This window comes from Daucus carota, chromosome 6, assembly GCF_001625215.2.
Source record: "Daucus carota subsp. sativus chromosome 6, DH1 v3.0, whole genome shotgun sequence".
NCBI lineage: Eukaryota > Viridiplantae > Streptophyta > Magnoliopsida > Apiales > Apiaceae > Daucus > Daucus carota.
This window is the reverse complement of record NC_030386.2, coordinates 5,755,845-5,775,806: the sequence shown is the minus strand read 5'-3', so window position 1 is coordinate 5,775,806 and position 19,962 is coordinate 5,755,845. Positions and strand designations below refer to the sequence as shown.

The following is a 19,962-nucleotide window of genomic DNA, read 5'->3' as shown; positions in this document are numbered from 1 at the left end:
TCACGACAATCATAATGTTTTTTATTTTGTACTAATAACTCGAATAAAACATATAATTATCGATCAACATTAATAAAAATATTTAAAAGATTCTCAAAAAAATAAATATTAATCTAAATTTTATAAACGTTAATCGTTTAAGCAATTATAATAAGTAAATTGTCTCGACAAATATTTAGTTTCTAAGTTGTAAAATATGATATTAATCATATATTTTAATTTGAACTGCTTATGAATTTCTAACTAAAAGGTTTTTTTTGTATAAAAAAACTTTATATGAACTAGTGGAAACCATGTGAAGCTTTTCACAAGTACGTCTATTTTTATAATTTTTATTTAAATGGTATATATACATATTAGAGTCGGGGGCTCAGTGTAGTACACCATTTTTTTTATAGTCCATGTAGATCAAAGAATCTACCATTGAATTAGAAAAGTAATGAATGATTGAGATTAATTAAAGAAAAAACAATTTTAATTTCCAATTTAATACAATCATGTTACATTGTTTTATAAGTATATTCAGTAATCGTAATCATAGTAATCGTAATTATATAGTAGGTTCATCCCGTATATATCTTTAAATAGTCAGTTATATATCAAGCCTATCACTTTAGAGCGTTGTACCGTGGGACAATTAGCTTGTACATCAAAGCTCCGACGCGCTTTTGTTCACCAACTTCAGTCATATTTAGAGGTTAGTTGCAGAACATATCTTCATTCTTAACTTCTCCAGTTTTGACATTTCACTCTATCCTTGTATGCTGCATCAGATTAAACAGAGTAATGAAGGTGCAACATGATGGAGTTTGGTGATTTTAAGAAGGAAAAGAAGAACAATGTTTGGTGATGAATAACGAACAGAGATGTGCAAAACAATTGCAAATTTACGGAAAGACATACATGAAATATAAAACATAATTGATGTCCTTTATTGTAGTTGTTACTTGTAACTGTTCCAAAAAAAATGTAACCATCGCATATTCTAATGTAGCAGCCTCTACACATATTTCAAAAATTAATAAAATAAGATTAATAATGATCATAAGATTTAAAACAATGAATGACTAAGATGTTGTTCTACAATATTAATATTAAAATGTGATTCTTCCAACCTGTTAATCCTTAGTTATAGAAAGTATTTATGTTGAAAATTATTGAAAAAACATCACAATTTTAAAAATAACGCATAGGTAAATCGTGCATTCAACACATTTATAACTGGGGTTTAACACTGGATTTAGAACATTAATTATTATTGTGTTGAATATATTTATAAATATGCTTAAACCATACCTCTGGAATTTGGGTAGAGTCTAGAAAGATAAATATTGATTATATAGTACGTTTAACTTAGTTCTTACATTGAAAAATTAGTTTATGTACTTCTCCAACACAATTTTAATCGATGTTCAACAAAATATCTTAAAAAATGTTGAACTCAAGTTATATATGTGTTGAACAAAAAAATTTTGTAAGTTTGTACCAGAACTCTCCCACACACACACACACACACACACACACACACATATATATATAGAGTCCTGCTCCAATAGAAACCAAATTAGCCTAAAAACTAAAAACCAGTTTCTGGACAATTTTTTATCACTATTTTTAACTATAGAAATCACTAATTTGTACATAACATATCACTAATTTATATATAGCATATCTCGCGAATATAAATATATATACACACACATATATGCAACGTATATGACCATCATCTTCACCCAAATCGTAATAATGGACCTCTTACCACCATTACCAAACGTTTTTATAACTTGCCACCATTGTCTATCATCACCAATAGTCACATACACTTTCCATCATAACTTACAAAACTAACGATTATTTACCATCATCATACAGCTTCTATTGCGACTTCCTACCATCAAGAACCTTCCTACGGATGAAATTAATCATCTATAATCGATTATCAATAATTTAGATAAGTAGATTTTCTCAATTTTGATAATAAAAATCGTTGTTTACATACGGTATAAAAACAGTGATTAGTGCAGTATAAATTAGTGATACCTGTAGTTATAAATAGTGGTAGGGAAACTGGTTTCTAGTTTTTATTTTAAGAGTGGTTTCTATTTGATCATGAGCCTATATATATATATAGGGGAGGGTTCTGGTACAAACTTACAAACTTACAAACTTTTTTTGTTCAACACATATATAACTTGAGTTCAACATTTTTTTAACATAATTTGTTGAACATCGATTAAAATAGTGGTGGAGAAGTACGTAAACCAATTTTTAAATGTAAGAACTAAGGTAAACATGTTATATAACTAATATTTATGTTTCTAGACCCTACCCAAACCCCAGAGGTATAGTTTAAACATCTTTTTAGATATATTCAACACAATGATAATTAGTGTTCAACACCCGATGTTGAACCCCAGTTATAAATGTGTTGAAAACGCGATTTATTTATGCGTTATTTTTAAAAATTGTGATTTTTTTTGAAGAATTTTCAACATAGATACTTTATATAACTAAGGATTAACACGATGGGAGAATAAAAAAAAGTTTGTAAGTTTGTAACTTAAAAAAGTTTTTATTTGATCCTATCCCTATATATATATATATATATAGATACATACATACATACTCGCAACACTAACGATGACTACAGGGAAATATAATCTCAAAACATTTTGAATTTTCATTCATTTTCAATAATAGAAAATAGCAAACAAAATAATTGACTACAAAGAATTTAAAATAAAATTTCATACCAAGACACAATCAGCTAACCTTTCTAAACTATTTGATATTTGTACAAGGTCATTTTTTAATCATTTTTTATGCAAATAACTTTTCTTCAATATGCATAAACCCATATATTCCTCGTCATACATCAATAAAATATGTGTATCTTGAAAGTTTTGTAAATAGCAGCTCTAAAAAACATAAGAGTTTCTTGAGAGTTTTGTAACAATTTTTATACAGAATTCAATAAAAGATGTTTGATCTTTCATGCTTATATTATTGTTTTATATTGAATCATAAATCCTATACAACTGTATTCGATCCTGTTTTAAATTTGATTATTATTTGGGCATCATATTATTCTTGTTCAAATTTTAAAAAGAGCTCGAGAATTCATAATTATATTCAATCTACTGTTCTACGTCTATATGGTGATTTTATTGTGAATAAAAAATACATTATAAATTCAATAAATTTATATTTATCTATATTATTTTAATTAAATACTGCTCTAACATATATAATTGGGCTTCTCTTCCGGGATGTCTTATACTTAAAAAATGTATAAAAAAATTTGGAATTACATATTCTTTATTTATAATTTATGTGATCTTCGTGGCACAATAGAATGAAGAAAATGTTAACTTATGCCTTCTCAAAACCATAATTTAATGTAAATTATCAATAAAATTAACTAAATTAGAATGATAATTATATATATAAATTATAAAACATTAAAATATTTAAATATTAAAATGAAATTAATCTAGGTAAAAATGTATTTCCTAAAGCTATAATAGAATAATTTCAAATCTTTTAAACATTTAATTAATTAAACTGGTAAAAAACGACATGGCTTCTATTTTTGCGGCTGAAATAAGAAAAGAGATATATAAGCCACAACAGCAACAACATAAATTAACTATAATAAGATCACCATAGGTCCATAACACACCTTGCATCTCTATTTTGACATACATGAGTCACAGTACTGAAACAGAAAATTGATAGTAGAAGAGTGATCGATGGACACAGGCACAGATGGACTTGAAATTAGTAGGAGTAACTTGTAGAACTCTCCCCGGGATATTCACTGAAACCTGCAGAGATACTTCAAAAGCCTACAAATTTAAACACCAAGTACAAATTATTATGCAAGGAACACGACTAATGTGCCTAAACCATCCAGGTTAAAACGGACCACCGTTAGTTGGTCAGTTCTAGTTGTAAAACCAACCGTTTATATATGGACGTAATCGATCATTTCCGGCGGTCGGTTTTGTCCTTTTGTTTTAGTGGTTTAATACTTGTACTTCTTACTAGATGTTCATAATCCTAATATGAGTTTAATTATTTGCTGCAATGCAGGATATTAAAACTACACATGCACATATACACAACTAAATTATCCAGCACTTGGGAAAACAAAAAGAAACTAAATTATTCATCACTTGTAAGAAGGAAGTAAAAAGGGTAATATAGGTTACCTCTTTTCTTCATCTTCATTGGCGGTAGATATTTCAGTGTTCTGGTAACTAGGTATAGGAACATGGCCAGACTCAATGCGGCGGAGATCTTCAAGTAGAACCTCATAATGTTCCTTCACTTGTTCCGCGGTTTTGCCACCGCCAACTAGCTCTGCTATGTTCTGCCACCGCTCAGGAGTGTCTCTATCGAACTGAGCAAGTGCTTTCTCAAAGGCTTTGTTTTCTTCTGCTGTCCATGTTGAAAGACTATCTCTTACAGAACTGGAAGCCATAGTAACCAGCTGATTTTTTGATTAAGCAAATAGTAGTTAATAATGCTTTGATCAATAGAGAGTTAGTGATTAAGAAAACTGTGTTAATTAGATCTCATACCGGATCAAAATGTTTATGATAGATGTTGAGGGAAGGAGGGTTATTAGAATTAATAGGAGGCTCCTTTGAGATACTACTAGCTTATATATCGTGTATAGAGAAAAGTTGCAAGTCATCTTGTGAGAAAATAATGTGCCTACACATGTATTAATGTATATACTCTGTGATGCAAGAAATAATTGAAGAAGGTGAATTGGAAACATAGTGCCGTTTGGGCAAGACTACTTCCGACTTTTTTGGATAAGAAACCGGCTTCTACTTTTCTTGACCCGTTTGTGTAAAAAGCCAGAAACACTTATAAGAAGCTGAGAATGCTAGCTTTTGTTTAAACACTTTTACTTCCTTCCCAAACAGTTTAATCTTCTTAATTTACCTTTCACTGTTCTAGTCCACTTCTTTATTTTAAGCCAGAAACACTTTTTTTTAAGCTCCCAGTAGTCACCTTAAGGTCAAGTGCAAGAGGAGGAGAGGAGAGGGCAAGAGAAAAACATGGAGCTTGTCATGTTGCTATCTATTTTGTTAGTTTCTTCTGTAGCTACTGCAGGCACTTGCATGTAATACTAAATTTTGTGGTAAGTTTAATCATTCATGATCTGCTTCATCTGACATTTTTTATGCTGCTTCAGAAGATTTGTTAGCTAGCTGGTTGCATGAATATATATAATATAATGTGAAGAAGAAAAGCAACATGACATGGTTGGTGATGTTGAAAGGAGTCTGGAAATGCATGTTTGAGTAAACAAAAGTCCAAAGAAGATGTGTCTGTAAATAGTTTGGTTGCAGCAGAGGAGAGCATACACAAAAACAATTATCAGTATTAAACTATTTATATATTGGATTCTGGACTTTGGAATTGGGATGAAGTGGGGAGATATTTTCATAACCTGAACAACATTCCAAAAAGCTTCTGGCGGTTCAGCTGAAACCCGACTTACAAACACATGCATACTTCATCGCGCATTTCATCCTTTTCTTGATTTCTTTTATATATATATCAAGCTCTCAAACTTCTCTCTGTAACATTCGAGAGCTATCTTCATATGTGTACGTATATAATAAAAATCTCTAAATGAAAGTCATAAAAATAAATCAAAAAGGTTAATAACATTATCCACCAAAGGTCCATCCCGATCTCACTCAATGCCAACCCAACTCGAATCCTTCCTCGTGACTCATAAATCTTCTGATTTTTTTAAAATCATTGATTTGTATTTTATTTTGTATTTAATAATTTTAATAGTAAGAATATGTATTTGTTTATTTGTATAATTATCCTGCCAATTAATCTACTTATCTACTTATCTATGTATTATAGCAGAACAGATACTTGTCAAACCGTCCTGAGCAAATAAATTACCTGATTCCGAAGCAAACATGTAGCCTATCCGAGCCTAGGTTCGCCAGCCCAAAATCCAAGCCTGCCCAGTTCTGATCTCTCCTCCTAAGCAAACCTCGTCGACTATCAGCCTTCCCCAGCGTCAGCTCAACGCTGCACAAGACTAACAAACTGCATAGGTTTGTTCCAGGAATCTAATATATCCTGCAACACTTCGTTTCAGCCCTACCCAGACACGGTCTCTGCTCTTTTCCTGCAGTGAGGCGCGGCAATATCTGTGTTCCTCGTCTCTGTTATTGGTGTGTACAGTCCTGAATTTGAGCACCTGCTATCTGCCATTGCTCTGCACAGTCCTTCAATTCAAGCGCTTCGGATTGTGATCGGGCATATATATATATATATATGGCCAAGGTTCGTAAGATTACACCTTTTCTTGATTTCTGGCTTCAGCGAGTATTGCACGCACTTGTACTCCTGCAGTTTGGTCTAGGTATTTATAGTGTTGTGCCTTAAATTATTGTCCAGATAAGTGTGATGTTTAACACGAGTGATGATTGGGTTTAGTATGGTTTTGATTCGATCTAATAAATCGAGTTTCTTGGCTGTTGTTGGTAAGTCAGGGGGTGTTGGCTGTGGCTTTTGTAATTGATTTTTTTTGCGGTAATTCTGCACAGCTCTATGTGCAGGTGAAAACTTTGACAACCAACACTTCTACTTCTGCTTGTTTTTGTGTATGTATGTGTAATTTAGCTGGCCATGTCATAATTTATCCAAAAAATAGTGTAATCTTGATAATTTTCTCATTTTTAAAATTTGATTTCAGCTCGGTATTTGAGTTCTTGTAGCTTTATTATTTTTCTTGAATTAAAGTTAAAATCTTTACCTTTTTGTTGATTATTTCCCCTTGTTTATGTATTTAGGGTTTTGATCCATTGGGTCGTTTTGGCTCCCCAGGTGAGAATTTCTTGAAAAAGTTCTGTCATTCTACTAGGTGTTTGAGAAATTATACAAGTTGCTATTTTCTTCCAAACAGGATCAGGAAGACAAACCGCAACAACATAATAATTACACTTAATATTAAGATGAACATCAAGGACAACATAGCATGGTGTGTGCATTTTTAAAAATAGACAAACAGTCAAGTGAACTTAAAAAGTTACTTTCCAAGTTGTAATAAATGAAAATTCTGAGAGTGTTGTTCGGGGGAGGTTGTTCATTCTTAGTTCAAGGGATTTGTTGGAAATCCGGATTAGGGTGTGCGTGTGTGTGAGGGGAGATGATTACGATTTACTTTAGGATTTTTGTGCTTCATTGTGGCCTGTGTCGGTTAGTGGGTGGTCCAATTAACAGTGCTTCAGGTTGTATGTAGAAATGGCTTCCTCGAGTGGTTCGGGAAGTGTTGCTCAAGCCCTGTCAAATTTATCGGCACCACTTAAAGATTGAATGAACCAGTACATCTAATGCCTACCTAATAGAATTTGAATCATTCAGATTTCTCGATAATTATAGACTACAAAAATTACTTGCAATTTTGATACATTGTTTTGTAGTAACATTTTGTGTTGTTTCCTCACTCGGTGCTGCAATAATTTAAAGTCTGCAGGCTGTTGTATTGTCTTAGGCTTTTCTTGTACGACATTGTTCCCTTCACATTTCAATTCTTTGTCGGTTTTTAATAATGGTGAATTTTTTTGTTAAGTTTTACCTTATGAAGTCTGACTGTGGCGCAGGTTCAAACAATTCTGAGTTACCAACTAAAGAGGATATTTGTCCTCTCATCCTCATTCAGCATATTTAGCGTCTCAGAAAAAAGGGTCATTACAGTGTAGGCCAGGACCGAGAAATTATGTTGAGGAATGCAGTTTCTTTATCATCTACATATGATGATAAGTAACTTTTTTACAAGTGGGTTATTGTTCAATGTGGTGTTCAGCCTTAGGTTATTGTCCAGATATTACACACACTTGTACCGCTGTAGTTTATTGAATTTGGTCATAGGTGTTTTTGGTGTTCAGCCTTAAGTTATTGTCCAGATATCTGTGGTTCTTGATGTGAGTGATCATCGGGTTTAGTTTGGTTTTGAAAGTGTCTTCTGCTGGTATTATAGTAGAGGTTGTCAATCTGCAAATGGTTTTTAAACCCATATATTAGGGGAGGAGCCCAGGGAAGATGAATTTCCCTCCATTTGTTGTGTTTCATAAGCCTATATGGATTGCAAAAACTAAAATAAAGTGCTCCTTTATAAAAAAAATTGTTACATGCTGGAAAATAATCTGCTATTAGTAAATATGAGTCATTGGTAATTTAGTTGTCAATTGTTTTGTATAAAGTTTTCAAGGTATTTCACTGACAGTTTATATCAAGACTTGGAAGATATTTGGGCAAATATGAAATATCGTCAACAACAAAGTTCAAATCACAACCCCATATAGATATTTACTAATCAATCTAATAAATCGAGTTTTTTAGTTGGCCTTGCCATTACCTTACCTTCTAGCGTCTGAGGAAAAAATGTCATTACAGTGTGGGTCAGGACCGGGAATCTATGTTGAAGAATGTAGTTCCTTTATCATCTACATATGATAATAAGTGCTATTTTTACAAGTGGGTTACTGGTTGCAACCAAAAAAAACTATGTCGATGTTATTGTTAAATGTCAGGTGCATTGAAACTTGGGTTTGAGACCCTAAAGTGATTTTCTTTGCAAAGTTGTTGCTTATATGTATTTATGATATAGACTGATTTATAGCCAGATTGTTGCTGCTGCTTTGCTGAGAGTTGTGTCCTTCTATGTTGATTTGTTATGCTCTTAGTCTAGATATCGCTGAGTAATTTAATGAAGAAAGGCTTGATTTTAATCTGTAGGAGGACCTCTTCCATTACAAGGTGCCTGCAAGAATGGCACTTTAAACTTCATTGCCCAGGCTACTAGAGAATTGGGACGGCCGAAGCTGACCATCACCGAAGCTGTTGTGGAAAGGAGAAAGCTATCCAAGCAGAGGCAAAATGCTAGACGTACTAGCCAACAAGGTTTGTATGCTAAACTTGCATGTTTTCCAGGTGTAAGTATTCAATTACTACACGTATAGATGAAGCATCTACTTTTATATATAATATGCTAACGAAGGCCAAAAAGAGCTCAGAAAATATGAGTGAAATTTCCGGTTTCCTCCTAGCTATAACATTATTACAGAAGTGCCATGCTTTATATTATTACTCGTAACGCCCCGAATAGATCACTGATGAGGAAAATAATCAGCTCAGAGCCGGGACGATCAAAGAGACGCAACTTGATTTCACTGCTACTTGAAATCAATCAGAGACAAGCGTAAATATACTATTTATTTGATTACAAAGTGAGAGTTTGAGATGGTGAGGGGCCAAGACAAGTGTTCAAGGTTTATCAATTTATTATTATAGTTGATGAATGTATCTTCGGCGGTGATGAGGTTCGGTTATTACTGATTTTGTCATCTCATTTTTGTTCTATATAATGTTTTCTATTATATTTGTCGTTACGCAGATTGTGATTTATGTGTTCTATTATGTATTACCCATTTTTCTTTGTGTTGTAGTTGTCTGGGAGCGCAAGCAACTTGTGCTTGCAGTAATTTTAGGTTTAAGATGTTAGGTGTAGACATCTTAAACCTAAAATTATCTTCAAGGATTGCATATGTTGTTTGTTCAGGTGTGAGTTTCGAGAGCTATAGACTAAAGGTGATGTTTTCATGTTAATTCAGGTTCTTGAATGTTTTGCAGTTGTGTGGTATTTACTGGATTTAGGAAGTAGGGTGTGAGGTTTTTAGTTGGCTGATAGGCACCATGCGCAGGAGTTAGCTTAGGCTGTAATTGCAGAAAGAGCAAGGAAACCTGCAGTTTCTGGATAACACTGTCCTGGAGGTATGTACCTTATTGCATCTTGTTATTCACTTAATTCTCTCAGTATGTGTCTGCATGTGGTTCAGACTTTAGAGACTGGCGTATATGTTCTGCAGGTATTCAGTCTCAAATATGAGTGTAATAGAATAGAGAGGTAAAAAGGTTGGCTAAAAGTTAGGGTCTCTGTGTCAGTATCGTGCATGCAGTTTGAGATCTCAAAGCAACATGCCTTGTACTTCAGTTTAATATTTGCAATGACACTGTTCTTAAAAGTAAGACATTAAAAAAAATTGTCTTTTTTGTTGCATACTTTTATTCTTGATTTAGACGGATAGTTATGCTTTTCATTATCTGAGGTTATGGTTAAATATTACTCAACTATTTAGATGCGAGGCAATGTTCAATATCTTTCTTGAAACCTTTTTTCTCCACAACCAAAAGGATTTCCTTGATATCTTGCATGTTTACAGCTTAATTTGCCTAGGGCACCAGAATATAGATGCATCTTTTATTCGTTGTACAAAGATAATCAAAGGATTAATTGCTGGTAGAAATTTTGTATCCATTTTGTTGTCTCATTCATGTGCTGTTAATTTAATTATGTCAGGCTCAGGTCAAGGAAATTTAAGATATTAATAAATTGACTGCAAAATTAGCTTAGAACAAACAAAGAATGAATTAGATATTAAAACAAACTAATTTTAGATAAAAGGGTCCATGTTAAAGAAACATGGGGAAACATCACAATTTTTCAATTCAAATATGAATCTGCACTAAGCAGTTGTATTTGATTGAAACCTGAACACATTTTAAAAGTTCATACTGAATCAGACTACTAACAAAATAAAGATAAAATAGTGTTGTCGAGTATTTCTATGAGTATCGTTCGCAGGGAAGGACTGATATTAATACCAATTTAAAATCTTTTATCTCTTGCAATTCAGAAGTGTGGAGAATATATTGATGGTTTTTATCTATCAACTAATTAATATAATAAAAAAATAAATATAATAAATATGAGAGAAAGCAACCCAAGAATTAGAGTTCTTCAATGGCTATCATGAATGTCTAATTTGTGTCTCTTGTTTGCTAAAAACAATCCTTCTAATATTAATAAACTCCTCTCCCAAGGTAGATTATAATGCTTACAATTATCCATTAAAAGCCACTCCCATGGTCAATCAAAGAACACTTGTAAACTATTAAGAACCAAGGATTTTAAGTCTCACAATTCTCATATCCATCTCCCGATCTAATACTCAAATTGTGTCCATCATATCATGTACTAGAATTATAACTCCTCTCCCGATTCGTTATAAGTCCTATGAATACAATTACAGGTTCGCGACTCCTATAACTGTGTAAGCGCTCAATGACAGATTAACAAATCAAGAGAAAACACAATCCAACTAAACAAACATAATAAGCCAAAGAATACAAAAATTATCAAAACTAATGAGGTGAAAAGGCAAATAAGTGCACATATCTGCGAATCTGTATTGCAATCATAATGTGCAAATAAACCTTTGATTCATTAAATTTTAAGAAAAATTTTATGAACCTCACATGCTCAAGAGACCTGAAAGAATCAAAGTAGCTAGAAAAGTCGTCAGAATAATCATCATAAATATGACTCATAAACTCCTCCCAAATTGGATCCTTATAATCTAAAGCAAAATCATCAATTAGCACATCCTTCTCAATTAGAATTGGATACTCGTCAATTTCTATCTCGTCTACCAATTCATTAAGCACGACATTATCAACAAAATCTGGTAGAACTTCAGTTGCATCCAATTTGTCATTATTAAGCGCGGGACAATTATCATCTAAGCAAGTAGATTCATTAGACACAGATTTTTCATGAATTGCTAAATAAGTATCATGACAAAGTGGAAAATCGACACAAGGAGGAATCCTAAAACAACCATTATGCATCACAAGTTGAACTTCCATAATAAAAGTATTTCTTTTAGCATTCTCCTCGTACCAACTTATCGAATCTTGACATATTATATCAGTCATATTAGCAAGTTCAGATTTTGGTTCATCAATATGGTCAAAAAGTCCCAAAGATATTAAAGAAGGATTATATTGAATTAAGCTTTTATCAACATCATAACATGGATAAGGATCATAACATTGATTTTCAGATGCATATGAAAAATCAGTGTTAGGTGGGTATGGAGGATAATATGAGTTGCAACAATCAAACGAGTTCACCTGATACGCATTAAAATTCTGAAAAGAATTATAATCTTGATATCGTTCTTGATCATTGTGAAAATTCTGAGCGTTATTCCAACCAAAATTGTAATCCATGTCGTCTTTTTATCTCACAACTTTTTGGTGTCAACCTCAAAGAACCTGTAGACACACCAAAAACAACAAAAGAAGGGGAAAAAATAATAATATACAACAATAAAATCAAAACCACAAGAAATAATTAACCTAAAATCAGTATTGCTGCCTTCCCCGGCAGCGGCGCCAATTTGTTGTCGAGTATTTCTATGAGTATCGTTCGCAGGGAAGGACTGATATTAATACCAATTTAAAATCTTTTATCTCTTGCAATTCAGAAGTGTGGAGAATATATTGATGGTTTTTATCTATCAACTAATTAATATAATAAAAAAATAAATATAATAAATATGAGAGAAAGCAACCCAAGAATTAGAGTTTTTCAATGGCTATCATGAATGTCTAATTTGTGTCTCTTGTTTGCTAAAAACAATCCTTCTAATATTAATAAACTCCTCTCCCAAGGTAGATTATAATGCTTACAATTATCCATTAAAAGCCACTCCCATGGTCAATCAAAGAACACTTGTAAACTATTAAGAACCAAGGATTTTAAGTCTCACAATTCTCATATCCATCTCCCGATCTAATACTCAAATTGTGTCCATCATATCATGTACTAGAATTATAACTCCTCTCCCGATTCGTTATAAGTCCTATGAATACAATTACAGGTTCGCGACTCCTATAACTGTGTAAGCGCTCAATGACAGATTAACAAATCAAGAGAAAACACAATCCAACTAAACAAACATAATAAGCCAAAGAATACTACCTAACTCTTGGATCAAGAGATTAGCTACTCATGATAAGATGAAACAAATATATATTTATACCACAAACCATAAGCGTAAGAATTTAAGTACGAAGAATACAACTTGACGAAAGGGCTTGAAGTCCGGATGAATCCCTTCACTCCTTCTTTCAATCTCTCTCACAAGTGTCTCTCTCCCTTTTCTCTCTCCCAAGGCTATCTTTTTATTATTCTATATGATACAAAGTTAGTTCTCTCAAATCTCTATCAAAACCCTAATATATATAAGAGTTTTCTTAATTTACAAGAAAATAAAATAATATCCTAAAACGGGTTGGATTCTGATGCTGAAATTCGTAGGCTGCTGTTCAGGCCTGATTCTGGACTGATCCAGTTGCCTTTTGATATCTGGACCACCTTAAACTTGTAGAAAATTCCAATATCTTCGCGTGGGCTGTTAAATCGCCCAATTCTGACATCTAGAACTCAAGTTACGGCCCAAACAAGATTTGCTTCGCTGGCTATCCATAAAGTCCGAATTTCCATCTGATTAAGCCCAAATAAGCTTGATTTAATCCAACTTTAGGAATATTTATTTTCCTGAAATTAAACACTTAAAATCAATTAGTAACATCCCGATTATTTACAAAATACTAAAATTATGGGAATAAAATCATATAAAAACATATATAAATATATGCTCTATCAAATATCCCCACACTTAGTGTTTTGCACGTCCTCGGGCAAATAAAATAAATAACACTAACACCTAATAGATATATACCACTTCCGTAGGTGATCACGGTTGCATTTGGCATATGCAACAAGCCCTTTAAACCCCTAGGCAGCCCTAGTGGACGAGTAAGGTCTCGTGAGGGTTTATAGCGAATGTACCCACAAAATCCATCTAGCTCATATAATAATAATGTAGATGACAAAAAGACACAAGCATGGAATGCAACTACATGAATTAATGCACTAATAAATGAAAATGTATGGATCCCAATAATAATAGTGTATTCCAAGTTAGTGATAACCATCAGAATATGCAACAAGTTTAGACACATCAAGCTCACACCGCAATAAAACCACTTAGTGAACACAAGTACAGAGCGTGTGTGTGTGTGCTTAGCTTAACAACATGCTCTTCTTTGAATCGAGAACAGAGACACACAAGTATCAACATGACAAGTCATGCGAGTTAATAGCTCCCAAGTTGAGTACTAGAATAAATCTTAAACACTTCGTTACTTAGAACTAGCTATTATTCAAGTTTACGAAGGATTCCTATGTCTTCTTTTTATTGCTATAATACTACTATATATAATTTTTTTTTTCCACATGTTTGGTCTAAGGTCGGGACGCTCCTTAGTGTAAGTAAGTTACGACCACCAAAAGACTTCACAAGCTCTTTTTTTTTTCTTTTTTTTAAGTCAAGTAATTCTCCAGTAATCAAGGATAATGAAAAGTCACCAAGAAAATTATATTTCTAGTACAATTGCACTTAATACCAGCACAAGTACATGGATCGTCTTTTTCATTTTCGCCACCCATTGATCTCAAAGGAGTACTAGATACTTTATTTGCATTTTTTTCTTTTATTCTTTTTTTTTAAGAAAACATTTACACCCCACAATCACCTCAAACTCAAGCATTTACGTACTAAGCTCAAAAAGGAATAGTCAAAATTCTAATCATCAACAAGCGGCTACCCCTCAAGAAGCAAGTATATCTAAGTCTTAATTCGATATTTAGGAGCATAATAAGCTTGTGTCAATAAATAAGCTTTGCACTCGTGACACTACGCATGTAACATCGCTAATATGTGATCATAGCAAGAATTAATCAAAAACAAGCTACACATAGTATCATCATAGGTTACTAACTTGGACTATTACATGGGATCATGCTATGTTATGATATGCAATGAAACTAACATGTAATGCAACTATATGAACTAATGTAAGCAATGTATGAGTGTTTATCCTAGAGTGATATGATCATCTAACTATTTTACAAGGCTAGAATTATTTTTGATTTTTAAATTTATAATTTTTTTTTGTTTTTTTTTTAATCAATATAACACACTATTGAGAACACATCCCCACACTTAAATGAGTCGATGTCCTCAATGACGCACTAATACTCCTCCTATAAATAAAAAAAAAAGTAAGAATACTCCCCTATGCATACGCATGAAGTGCCGTTCGAAAAAATAAGCGAAGTGTGTTGCCTCTAAGTCGATGCACCGCGGGCACCTTAACCATGCCCATGGTGCCAATCATTCTGCCCGGATTTCATAAACTGACCTTCTGGACCTCAAAATCCGATCTCCACCGTTCAGAATTTAGATAATGGAGTCAGGAAGATGCTGTCCAAAATTCAGGACGATCCGACCGTTGAAACTCCGGGAAACGCAAAAATAAGGCAGCTGATGTCACCAGAAAAATTGCTGCGATTTTTTTGTTTTCAACACCTGTAACAGCCACTTCAAACAAACACATCAAGGTAACTTGTGGGAGTAAAAAAAAATCAAAATCTACCTAATATAATAATCATGGGTTGCCTCCCAAGAAGCGCTTGTTTATTGTCATTAGCTCGACTTATTTATACAAGTAGCAAAACTAATGTGGTGAAAAAGCAAATAAATGCACATACCTACGAATCAATAATATAATTATGATGTGCAAATATATCTTTGATCCACAAACATATAAGAAAATTAAAATGGACCACACTTGCTCAAGAGACTTCGAAAAATCAAAGTAGCTAGAAAAGTCGTCAGAATAATCATCATAAGTACGTCTCATAAACTCTTCCCAAACCGGATCCTTATATTCTAAAGCAAAATCATCAATTAACGCATCCTTCTCAATTAGAATTGGATACTCATCAATTTTTATCTCGTCTACCAATTCATTAGGCACAACATTATCTACTAAATCTGGCAGAATTTCAGTTGTATCCAATTTTTCATTATCAAGCACGGGACAATTATAATCTAAGCAAGTAGATTCATTAGACACAAAATTTTCATCAGTTGCTAAATAAGTATCATGACAAAGTGGGAAATCGACACAAGGAGGAATCCTAAAACAACCATTATGCATCACAAGTTGAACGTCCATAATAAACGTATTTCTTTTAGCATTCTCCTCGTACCAACTTATCGAATCTTGACAAATTAAATCAGTCTTATTAGCAACTTCAAATTTTGGTTCATCAATATGTGCAAAAAGTCCCATAGACATTAAAGAAGGATTGTAATGAATTAAGCTTCTATGAACATCATAACATGGATAAGGATCATAAAATTGATTTTCAGATGCATATGAAAAATCAGTGTTAGGTGGGTATGGAGGATAATATGAGTTGCAACAATCAAACGAATTCAAGAAGGATTAAAGAAGGGGAAAAAATAATAATATATTATTATTATTAAAGTCCCAAAGATATTAAAGAAGGATTATATTGAATTAAGCTTTTATCAACATCATAACATGGATAAGGATCATAACATTGATTTTCAGATGCATATGAAAAATCAGTGTTAGGTGGGTATGGAGGATAATATGAGTTGCAACAATCAAACGAGTTCACCTGATACGCATTAAAATTCTGAAAAGAATTATAATCTTGATATCGTTCTTGATCATTGTGAAAATTCTGAGCGTTATTCCAACCAAAATTGTAATCCATGTCGTCTTTTTATCTCACAACTTTTTGGTGTCAACCTCAAAGAACCTGTAGACACACCAAAAACAACAAAAGAAGGGGAAAAAATAATAATATACAACAATAAAATCAAAACCACAAGAAATAATTAACCTAAAATCAGTATTGCTGCCTTCCCCGGCAGCGGCGCCAATTTGTTGTCGAGTATTTCTATGAGTATCGTTCGCAGGGAAGGACTGATATTAATACCAATTTAAAATCTTTTATCTCTTGCAATTCAGAAGTGTGGAGAATATATTGATGGTTTTTATCTATCAACTAATTAATATAATAAAAAAATAAATATAATAAATATGAGAGAAAGCAACCCAAGAATTAGAGTTCTTCAATGGCTATCATGAATGTCTAATTTGTGTCTCTTGTTTGCTAAAAACAATCCTTCTAATATTAATAAACTCCTCTCCCAAGGTAGATTATAATGCTTACAATTATCCATTAAAAGCCACTCCCATGGTCAATCAAAGAACACTTGTAAACTATTAAGAACCAAGGATTTTAAGTCTCACAATTCTCATATCCATCTCCCGATCTAATACTCAAATTGTGTCCATCATATCATGTACTAGAATTATAACTCCTCTCCCGATTCGTTATAAGTCCTATGAATACAATTACAGGTTCGCGACTCCTATAACTGTGTAAGCGCTCAATGACAGATTAACAAATCAAGAGAAAACACAATCCAACTAAACAAACATAATAAGCCAAAGAATACTACCTAACTCTTGGATCAAGAGATTAGCTACTCATGATAAGATGAAACAAATATATATTTATACCACAAACCATAAGCGTAAGAATTTAAGTACGAAGAATACAACTTGACGAAAGGGCTTGAAGTCCGGATGAATCCCTTCACTCCTTCTTTCAATCTCTCTCACAAGTGTCTCTCTCCCTTTTCTCTCTCCCAAGGCTATCTTTTTATTATTCTATATGATACAAAGTTAGTTCTCTCAAATCTCTATCAAAACCCTAATATATATATAAGAGTTTTCTTAATTTACAAGAAAATAAAATAATATCCTAAAACGGGTTGGATTCTGATGCTGAAATTCGTAGGCTGCTGTTCAGGCCTGATTCTGGACTGATCCAGTTGCCTTTTGATATCTGGACCACCTTAAACTTGTAGAAAATTCCAATATCTTCGCGTGGGCTGTTAAATCGCCCAATTCTGACATCTAGAACTCAAGTTACGGCCCAAACAAGATTTGCTTCGCTGGCTATCCATAAAGTCCGAATTTCCATCTGATTAAGCCCAAATAAGCTTGATTTAATCCAACTTTAGGAATATTTATTTTCCTGAAATTAAACACTTAAAATCAATTAGTAACATCCCGATTATTTACAAAATACTAAAATTATGGGAATAAAATCATATAAAAACATATATAAATATATGCTCTATCAAATAGCAGATCCAACTGAAAAGAAACTGATCATATGAGTTCTGAAGTTATTGGCAGAAATAAGAACAGAGCAGAATGATAAGTCCCTTATGATTATATTAGTCTGATGTTTGTCGAACTCAACTGGCGTAAAGGCTATGCCTGTAAATTCAAAATAGTGTATAAGATTACAATTGCATTTAAGCTGGAAATGTGAGATCCTGATTAATCTGGTTAAGAGGAAGAATCACACTAAAAACATGTAGCAGTAACCTACCGGGATAGCTTGCTCTGATACAGTGACATCCTTGTCTCACTCTAAAAACAAGTAGCACTTTTCCCAGGATATGAGCTTTAAGTCCAACCACCAATTGAGTTAACCAGAATATTTTTGGGGCCTTGGATGTTTAATTAACCAAGTCATTTGTATTTTTTATCAGAATTTTGAATTTATATGGTTTGATATTGAGTTATAGCTTAGTTGGATTGTGTTTCAGCACATTAATCCTCTTTGGTACACTTGTCTGTCACTGCAGTCTGTCCCTAAATCGATGTTATCAATATGGTAGTGTCTCTGACTCGATCAAAAACCATGTGATGATCGATAATTCAAAAGACATCATTTATTAATATGCTCTTTTTTAAAGATGCCATGTCTTGTGTTAGCTGTCCATAGGCAGTCCCCTAATCTTTGGATGCTGACTTTCATCATCAAGAGTCACTTGCCAACTTTGCTGCTTCTTCAGATTTATTGTTGCCTTCGATTTTCATTCTTTTTATGTTGCATCCGTTTCTTATTTGTAAGCCAGTGTCTCTGCTTCAACTTTTGTGATGAATTTTCAGATGATCGCTTATAAGTTTTTGAAAAATGTCGTGGGTGTTGGTTTGTAGATATGCATGAGGGTGGCGGAAATGGGGAATATTGCTCAGGGTTTGGATTCTTGATAAGGACAAAGAAAGTTGATTATAAGGCTCCCCAGGGTTGTCAGCAACTGGCCAAGAAACTTACTGCTTTTGCTTTTGACCTCATTGTTGTTGATACACTGATCTGTTTTGCGTCCTTGTAGCAGTATATATTTTGTTGGACACATGGTTTTCTTATTTTACACCTTGTCAAATGTTTTGTGTTCTACTTTTTGCAGATAAATTGCTCTAAATGTGATTTATGTTTAGGGTTAATTATCAAGTTGGTCACTGGGGTGGACTTAATGTATCAAGTTGGTCACTGAATTCAAAATGGTATCAAGATGGTCACTGAAGTGACCATAAATATCAAACAAGTACTTGAAATATGAGTTCAAGCAGTAAAAATATTATTTATAAAGTTTTACACATTATTTTTAAATTTTACCAAAACCAAGTAAAAGGTTATTACTTCTAATATTTATGATAATATATTTAGATTTTATCAAGTTTATTTATTAGTTATTTTTAATTAAAACAAAGAAATAACTATATAATAAAATATAAATAATAAAATAACTTGATAAAATATAAATATATTATTTTAAATACTAGAAGTCATAACCTTTTAGTTGGTTGTGGTAACATGTAAAAATAATGTGTAAAACTTTATAAATAATATTTTTACTGCTTGAACTCATATTTCAAGGTATTTGTTTGATATTTATGATGACTTTGGTGACCATCTTGATACCGTTTTGAGTTCAGTGACCAACTTGATACATTAAGCCCACTTCAGTGACCAACTTGATAATTAACCCTTTATGTTTAGCTATATTTTTGCGTAGGTTCTGGTCTGGCCTAACTGCGTTGTTATAATTATATTAGATTTATTTTGCCTCGTAGTGGCGCTTCATATTTTTTTAAATACAGTACTTATTATTAATGTTATTAGGTTGCAAGTATTATATTTTCAAATTCAAATATTTTGTTCAAAAAATAAAAAAAAACAATATTTGTGATTTAAATAATATAATTATACACAAAAATATTATTTAAACACAATATAAACTAGAATCCGTG

General features: G+C 32.7%; 1 protein-coding gene and 1 long non-coding RNA gene across 7 annotated transcripts; one reads left to right on the top strand and one right to left on the bottom strand.

Annotated features, from left to right (window-relative positions):
* Positions 1-3,632: 3,632 nt before the first annotated feature.
* Positions 3,633-5,444, bottom strand: LOC108192814 (protein RADIALIS-like 4). The gene is made up of 2 exons (XM_064078944.1): positions 4,215-5,444; positions 3,633-3,848 (listed from the first exon to the last, which is right to left on the bottom strand). Exons 1-2 carry the CDS (start codon positions 4,484-4,486, stop codon positions 3,818-3,820), a joined length of 303 nt encoding a protein of 100 aa, XP_063935014.1. The 5' UTR covers positions 4,487-5,444; the 3' UTR covers positions 3,633-3,817.
* An 895-nt stretch (positions 5,445-6,339) lies between these two features.
* LOC135147354 (uncharacterized) lies at positions 6,340-19,149 on the top strand. 6 transcript variants are annotated; one of them, XR_010284906.1, is made up of 3 exons: positions 6,362-6,876; positions 7,653-9,822; positions 18,868-19,149. It is a non-coding gene; the product is annotated as an uncharacterized LOC135147354 (long non-coding RNA). The 6 variants fall into 6 exon arrangements; XR_010284904.1 differs by having other exon boundaries at positions 6,362-7,552; XR_010284905.1 differs by having other exon boundaries at positions 6,371-7,827; positions 8,788-9,822.
* Positions 19,150-19,962: the final 813 nt, after the last annotated feature.